General features: G+C 38.4%; 1 protein-coding gene across 5 annotated transcripts in view; it reads right to left on the bottom strand.

The window, feature by feature from the left end:
• Positions 1-8770, bottom strand: part of Mgam2 (maltase-glucoamylase 2 (putative)) — a 112234-nt gene that overhangs the window by 86932 nt on the left and 16532 nt on the right. For all 5 annotated transcript variants that reach the window (XR_004121951.1, XR_004121952.1, XM_031381648.1 and 2 more), the window contains exons 11-13: positions 5870-5983; positions 4990-5077; positions 2113-2230 (exon numbers count right to left, since the gene is read on the bottom strand). Coding sequence is in view for 3 of the 5 variants with exons in the window: in XM_031381648.1 (XP_031237508.1) it covers positions 2113-2230; positions 4990-5077; positions 5870-5983 (320 nt within the window). In the remaining 2 variants the exon portion in view is untranslated. The remainder of the gene's footprint in view (positions 1-2112; positions 2231-4989; positions 5078-5869; positions 5984-8770) is intronic.

Below are 8770 nucleotides of genomic sequence, written 5' to 3'. Positions count from 1 at the left end.
TTTGGAGGGGAAACCGGGAATGGAGAAAGTTACATGTAAATAAAGAAAATATCAAAAAAAAAAAATGAAAAACTAAGCAGTGCTATGTGACTGTCACTTACTACAGTGAGAGACACTGCAAAGGGGAACAGGCTAGAGGATACTTAAGGATATATGCATATAGATAACATGGGTATGTCTGTGTGTGTCTGTCTCTGTCTCTTTGTCTCTGTTCCTATGTCTCATATTCTCTCTCTCTCTCTCTCTCTCTCTCTCTCTCTCTCTCTCTCTCTCTCTCTCTTCCCCCCCTCTCTCTCATTTGTTTGCTTGGACATATGTGTGGATGTAATTGTCCCTGGAGGACATGATCCCCTAGAATTGAGGTTACAGGTAAATACTAGCTATTTAACATGGCTGCATGATCCACACAGTCCTCTGCACTGGCAGTGTGCACTCTTAACCACTGGGTGATTTCCACAGCCCCAGTTTTGGATAATTGTGTTCAGAAAATCAAGGTGAGGCACAGGTAAAAATATATACTTATAAAATCAATGAATTACATTAACATCCATGGTAAGCAATAAATGGCATATATGTTGGCCTAGAGTGGAAAGACAGAAGCCCGAGGATAATTACTATGGCTTATCAATAGAAGAACAGCTGAAAACATTTTAAAAAATGAATATATTAATGAACATGCAGGCAAGAAGGCGGTGCTACAGTGAGTACAGGATACTATGGAGAGACATCTCTCAAGGGCTAATAGACCATGGTTTAAAGTGGTCATGAGACACAGAGAAGTCAAGTGAGGAAAGGATGATGATATGTCCAGAAGAGCCGCATGCCCTCCTCCAGCCACAGAGTTCACACCAGAATGGAAGAAAACAGCCCAGGAAGACTCTCTATTAGCCTTTTCCTAGACACCTGAAAGGTTCTCAACAGCTGTTCATAGCATGTTAGTTCCCCATCTCTGTTGCAAATCTAAGATTAAAATCTTCAACTAAGCCCCAAATTTTCCTCTTTTAGGTATTATATTTTCTATCATCTAAGAGAGGTGTTGAATGGAGTAAAGAGACAGCCTATTCTGTATTCACAAAATCCATCACTAAAATCTTTGTACAAGGTAGAAAAAGGATGGTATATTTCCCATCTTTCTGTTTCCTTAGAAGGGATGGTACTAGTGGTTGTGGAAAGTGTGTATATGTCTGTTTGTGTGTGTCTGAGTGAGTATATGAGTGTATATGTGTATGTGAGTGGGAGTGTGTGAGTGTGTATGTGTGTGAGTGTGTGTATATATGTGTATGAGTGTGTGAGTATTGGGTGTGAGTGTGTATATGTGTATGAGTATGTGAGTGAGCATATGTGTGTGTGTGAGTGCATGAGTATGTATATATGAATGTGAGTGAGTGTGTGAGTATGTATGTGTGTGAGTGTGTATATGAGTGAGTATGTGTGTGAGTATGTATGTGTGAATGTGTGAGTGTGTAAGTGACTTTGTGTGTGTGTGAATATGTGTATATAAATGTGTGTGTGAGTGTGTGGGTGACTGAGTGTCTGTATGTGAATGTGTATGTATATGTCAGTGAACGTGTGAGTGTGTATGCATGTGTGTATACATGCAGAGAAAGAACTGAAAAGACAGGATCAAGAAGTAGAGAGATAAGGAAGAAGGCTGAGATATAGCATATTGTCAGATGAAAGTAAGGCAACTCAGCTAAACTTAACTTTTAAAAAAAACAATAAATATTTTTTAGGAAAAGGATGTTTCATGAAAATTTACTTAACATCTTGTATTTTTTTATTTGTTAAACTCTGTGGTGATCTTCATACATTCAGTAATGGGACCATGGCTGTTTTTTCCGTTGGGGCTTCCACCTGCCTTACATTTTATTGTACATAAGTATCACTGAAATGACATTTACGTTAATCATAAACCAATCAAAATTAAACTTATACAGAAGACCAAATGTTGTTCCTCTTAATTACTACTATATGCCAATCTCTGTATTCTTACAATTACAAACAATATTTAAACAAAACATTTATGCCTGAGAACTCCATCTACTTATCTCCCACATTCTACCTCCCACCACCCCCCCAAATCTAGAACCAGGTAGACAACCAAAGCCTTACAAGTTTGTGGCCCTTGCCATGGTGTAGCCATACAGGCTATGGACGTCATAGTGAAGACCTGAGTAAAACTCTGTGTCCATGCAGAGGGTTCCTACCAACAGAGAGCCATTGAGGACACCTAGAGAAAACACAAAGTAGTGGGGGTGATTCTCCCATCAAACAACTGTAACTAAGTAGACATCTAATCCTTTTCCTCATTATTATATCTTTACTAATCTCCTGACAAAAACCTTTTCATATTTTAAATGTTATTCTTTACTGTTTCTATATCAGGTCTACATTGAACCAGCTATGATTCCCTGGAACTCGCAAAGGATGGTGGTAAGTGGAGACATCTGAGTAACCTGCGCAAAGCACTGACAATGATCTGAGAATACATACGAAACACCTACTGTCTATCTGCACATACTTAACCTAAGAGAACTGCATGCACAAGGTTTAGGGATGACTGATGTGCATAGGGGCATATTTACTTTTACATCACAGTTTTTTTAAAAAAGATAGGAGTCATGTAGCATCATCAGATATTTTCATGATTAGGACCGCAAAGCACAACTTTGAGAATCCATAGTGTGGCTTTTCTGTCTTCCTTTTTCTTTTTTTTTATTAAAGCTAAAATGCTCCATATTTTATTAACTCATTTTTTCTCTCCTCTCTGTGCATGCATACCTGATATCTTATCCCTGTGTAGGTCCTTACTAGAAAGTATAACTCCAGGAAGAGGTGTGACAAGGAACAAATTAAGATTAAAACTTCCCCACCAGCCATGTTGAAAAAGATTTGGAGTGGGAAATTGAACTGAATAATAAGTTACAAGGAAAATTCTATTTCTTGCAGTTTGCAAGAATCATAACAATGTTAATTGTGGGCAGAATACTAAAATTTTCCCAAGGCAAGAGGTAGTCACATATGTATCATTGTTATACTAACATGTACTGTCTGGCCATAAAATCATTACAATTGGCTTAGTTAGGAGGGAATGTGACTATGTGGATGAACAAATGACTGTGGGAACAGAATGAAGTGTATGTCTGAGCAACCAGACAGTGATTCAGTGGGACTGTATAGAGAAAAACAAAAGCAAAAGACTCACTAAGAATAATATTGAGATTAAGAAACAAAAATGATAAATGAATCTAGAATGGCAATAAAAGAGGTTGGAGACCCAAATCAAATAGAGAAGAATGAAGTTGTTAGGTAAATATGGCAAAGACTTCACAAACTTTTAAATGGTTTTAACTTACACACACAAAAAAATAGCACCCTTTCAATAACCAAAGGTGAACTGAGAAGTAGCTAAACCTTAGTTTCAGGGGTACATATAGGATGAACAAACAGAAGAACATTGTTAGAGACTATCCAGGAGAGAGAGAGAGAGAGAGAGAGAGAGAGAGAGAGAGAGAGAGAGAGAGAGAGAGAGACTGTCCAGATGCCCATCCATCTGTAGCATTCTAGAAGCTCAAGGCCTTGTTACAAAGATTAACTTCTTTAGAAGTTGATGTGTGCCTATAAGGCAAGATTCTGGCAAAAGAATATGGACAGCGTAAGAAACTTACTCCATCTGATCAGATCCTCTCTGTCTTCTTCCCCTTTCACCTTGATGCTAGAACTAAAAGCTCTCATCAGGGGTGGGTGAGACAATGCAAGAAGCAAGATCTGACCCTCAGCTTGGATTCAGGCCATCCACACCTGACTACAGGATGAATTGAGCAAAATATACAGTTTCATAGAATCAATCCACTGAGACTGTGGGGGTTTCCTCTTCTCATACCATAGACCATTCTATGCTGTCGGTCAGTGATGATTGATCTTCATTGTCAGCTTGATTGGATGTAGATCAGATCCAGTGCATTCAGGGTAGTATGGCTACAGACTTGACTGGATTTAGAATCCAAGATGTAGGAGACACATGGGTTTGTCTGTGAGGACACTTCCAGGGAGGTTGAAATGGATGTGCAGACCTGAGGGTGGGTACCTGGAAGTTTGCTGAATACTAGCATTCATCTCTCTCTGCCTTCCTACAGTGGCTACAATGTGAATAGCTACCATGAGACACTATATTCCTTTTATATGTTAGCCAGAATAAACCCTTCCCTCCTGAAATGATCTTTGCCAGGAATTTTGCGACAGAAATAAAGAATGTTAACTAACACGCTACCTTAGTCCACGTAAACACCCGTTTTTCAGGAGACAAGAAAACCAGTCTTGACTTGAAGTAGGACCAATAAAGAAGACATTGAAAGAACAATTGCTGTTTAACTCATATTACTAAAGAGAAAAAAGAGAGGAAAAGGAAAAGAGGAAATAAAAAATACAGATTTACTTTAATTCAATGAAGTCTTATCATGGAGTATTATAAAATTCTCACAAGGTTTTAAAAATTCAAGCCACTTTAATGCCAATCTCCATTAAATGTGGGACTGCTTGGTGATTTAAACTATGGCTAATAAAAAAGAATAGGAGGAGGGAGAAGTGGGACAGGCAGAGAGATGGAAAGAGAAAGAAAGAGGAAATATGAATTTTAGATATGTAGTTTGTGCCTTGGAGTGTTTAAAATTTCTCACACATCCCAAAACACAGTTTCCTGAGAGCTTTGGATGTAGTGAGCTTGATAAATGAATTTAGAACTCTTGTGTGGAAGAGACATGGATTGAGAAGCAAGGGTGTGGGCTCAGATGAATTCTTTAACCCCAAGTTGCCCTTTGATGTAAAAAGAAATCTGAGGCTAACAGGTACTATGTAGATTTTAGTGAAAGAGTGATTAAGATCTCTGGGGACTCATTTGATTTGGAAGCTAATTTGCTCCTGGCCTGACTGAGTATCACTGAAGTCACTTCAATGTGTCTAGTTCCTGCATCAAGGGCCAACAAAACTTACTGGGAGTGAATGGAGGAAAGTTCAAGTTGTTTGACTCGCACTTGTTATCATTGGAGCCTTGGGGAAGTGTGGCTAGTTCATCCATTTCCTTCAGAGACAAAGCACACAAGATAGAAAATGCATTGATATAAAGTGAGCTGGACAGGAAGTGCTTACATAACTAGAAGCCACGATATCTGGATCTCCTCTTAGCTGCTCTCAGGTTTTAAATAACCTCTGCAGCTTTCCTTGGCCTCTGTTTCATTTTTATAAAAATAAGTAATGGGTTAAATTCCATTAAAGTTATCATACAGTTCCCAATGACATTGAACATCTTTTAACTTTTCTAGGTTTATTTAATCTACTAATTAAGATAAATAATTTTAAGGGCTGACCTTTTCCTTATAATCTACAAAGATTTTATTGCTGATTTTGCTACTTGAATGTATTCTAAAAACCAAAGACAGGATAATATTTTTCTCTTTTTATTTTCTCTGTCTTATATTCCACAGGGGAACAATTAAAGAATATAACTGAAGTTTTCAAAGAAAAGTTCCCAGTTTTCCACAATAAAAACCACAAAGCCCATATGATTACATCTTTATGAACTAATGCTATAAATACACCAATCATCACTTTTAATGAAGTTGTATTTTAAGCTGAAACTGAGTTAATAAAGAAAAAATGAAATTCTTTGAAAAAGCAAAGGTCTTTATCTAATGAAACAACCAGTTGATAGCAAACATAGAATAAGAACATGGAGTTTTAGGAGCCTAATTTTCCAGGTATATACTTGGCATGGAGTAAAAGAATCATACTGTTATAGATCAGGGTCAAACTCCATATGAAATTTTGGTATGTCCACTTCCAATGAGTATTTTCATCTGGAATGATAACTTACAATCCATACACCATCAAACTCCAGCTGTTTGTAAAATTCAGTGACCTGCTGGGTCCACCATTTAATAGAGGCTGTATTGGTAAAGTCGGGAAAGACTGACTCTCCTGCATAACCCTGTAGAACAAATAGCAAGGCATTAGCAGTATGTGTGATGGTTCAGTTGGTCATTGATTAGACACTGTTATTTCTTCTACCGGAAACCTTATGTTGCTTATTATTTAGAGTCAGATTTGTCACTCTGCCAGCAAACTCCAATCAGTAAAATACATGCAATGATCCAAAGGAATAAAAGAAGAAAGCCAACTGGTTAACTGAAAATCTAACATCCACCCCTTTCTATTAAAAAATGTAAACTTTCAGTATGTAAAGCCAATTACAAATTGTGAGATAATGTCTTCTGTATGTGACTAGGAAGCTGCCCCCATGAAATCCAAACAATATGGTTACCTAAACAAGACTGGAGCAATGGCAAGAACAATTGATATAGGAATATAGAACATTTTCACAAAGCCCCACCACTCTTAATTGAAGGGTTATGACAATTATTCAGTGGTTGATAGGAAAGGAAGAACAGTCTTCTACCATGATGACACTTTGATAGGTTATCCAATCCCAAGAGATCATCCCTAAAGACATATACATAGGAAAAACACCAACTCAACTCAGTAGGTTGTATTCTAATTTTATATGGATACATAGGTAATTATAATAAAGAGGAGGCCATGAATTTGAGGAGTAAGGAAGGGCATGGAAGGTGTTGGAGGTTGGAGAAGGAGGTAGAGAATAATGTAAATATAGTCAGTTATTTGTATAAAAATTCTCAAATAATAAATTTTTAAAAATTAAAAATAAAATTCTGTAAAGTCCAAATGTTAAATAGTTTAAGAGGATGGCTAAGTATGTTTAATATATTGCTAATTTAAGATCATATAAACCTGTTTTGAGTCCATTATAAAGAATACGTTGATTTTGGTATGTAAATAATATTTTGTAGTGCTTGAATAAAGTTACCTTTGCTCCTATCAAAAGTTTTTAATGCTATTTCTATTTTTCTGCATCTGTCAAACAGTATCTATCATCCACAAATTGCAAAAGACAAATTTTTATATAGACAAATTATTAAAATTTTGACTTACTGGAATATAAACTGTAGTATAACAATCTTGCTAATTTTTCTTAGTACATTTATAGAATGGGAATTTGGAATGATATTATACTCATACAATTTAATGATTATATTTATTAACATGCAAGAAATTCTTTTTCAAACTGTATTCCTTGACATTTTCGTTCATATAAAAGAAGCATTCTCATCACTTCTGACCCCTCCCCTCCCTCATCTTCTTCCCATCCCTATCAAACCCTTCTCTTCCTTACAAGTCTATTTTCTACATTCATGTATAATTATTTTATTTTGAGATTCAGCAGCTTTAATGAGAGCCATTATAAAATGTGAACAATTCTCTGTAGGGAGCGGTGAAGCTGGAGAGACAGTCGCCATGGCAAGATGGCGCCTACTTCCGCTGTTAACTCCTAGTAAACAACTGTTTGCGCATGTGCGTAGAGTGAAAAGTCACGGCCCATTCTGAGGCATTACGTAGGGTAATGAGCGAACAGCCAATCATGGGCAGACACACCGCACTGTGGTGTATATAAGCAGTGCAGATTATGGGTTTGAACCTGTTTTCCCTATGGATGAGGACAATAAACGTTGCTGCAGAAGGAACCTAGTGTCCGCGTGTCTTCTTGCTGGCGAGACAACTGCGCTGGCTACAGCTGGTGCAGAAACCCGGGACTCCGGGAGAACCTTACAACAACTGGTAGGTTTCAGAACTGCAGGACAGAGTGAGCTCTGAGAGGCATGCTGCTTGATTTTAATTCCTCCGATCCTTTCTCAGGTTTAGAAAGCGCAGCCAAAGCCAAGGTAATCTTGCTAATGACGCTTGTTATACATTCTTGCCTGGAGGATGAGAAATGCCCCGCCTCTGTGGCATGGGGGGGGCACTTGAGGAGTTACAAGATAACATGTCAGAAACAGAGGGGAGAGTAAAAGCTAGCCAGAATAAAAGAGAGAAAAAAGATGAGAAAATGGAGGCTAGCCAGGAGAAAAGAGAGAGAAAAAAAGATATACCCAAGAGTATAGGCCCTTCCGCTTGACCTGCAGAAGCGAGAGATAAGGGAAAGGATACCCTGGGAGAGAAAAGTAGAGAAAGAGATGGAGCTTCAAGACGGAAGCTCTTCGAGCCTGATAGCTCTGAGGAATTGAACCCGTCAAAAGAGGAGGACTTGGAGAGAGAAGTGGCTCGCTATAAGGAAGAGAGGTATCATCCAAATGAACATTTGCTGCCTCTCCAGAATCGAAAGCGAAAGGGAGCGAGGGATCAGAGCCGCGGAACGCTTTATGCTGTCCTGCCTGCTCTTCCAAATATGTCCTGGTACTAGTGTGCTAGGAACTCACCAAGGTATCATTTTCTTTAACAGCTAACAAAAGAAAAGAAGGTTTTCTGACCTTCACCAATGTTTCAAGGTCCGAGTCAAACCCTGGCTTGGAATGTTAAGCCATTCAAACTATTAGCCTCCAGCATTGGGGACAGGGAACCAAAGCTTAACTAGCTTAACAAGTGTTCCCTGGGGCTAACCTCCACTAGCCCATTTCTTAGGCCCACCCAGTCTGTAACCAAAACAACAAACTGAAGTGGAACTGTCTGCACCTGGTTTCTAAGCCAAGGTCACCTTAGTCAGAGCTAGCTTTCTTTCAGATTGTAATCCCTGTTTAGCATAAGAGCCAAGCGTTGGTGGCACACGCCCTTAATCCTAGCACTAGAATTTAGACGGGCTAAGACTCAGATTCATGTATCTCTCGCAGAGCACTTGGGCCTGGGGGGATGCAGTACCAGTTCA

This window comes from Mastomys coucha, unplaced genomic scaffold (assembly GCF_008632895.1).
Source record: "Mastomys coucha isolate ucsf_1 unplaced genomic scaffold, UCSF_Mcou_1 pScaffold20, whole genome shotgun sequence".
NCBI classification, from domain to species: Eukaryota; Metazoa; Chordata; class Mammalia; order Rodentia; family Muridae; genus Mastomys; species Mastomys coucha.
This window is presented reverse-complemented; position numbering and strand designations above follow the sequence as displayed.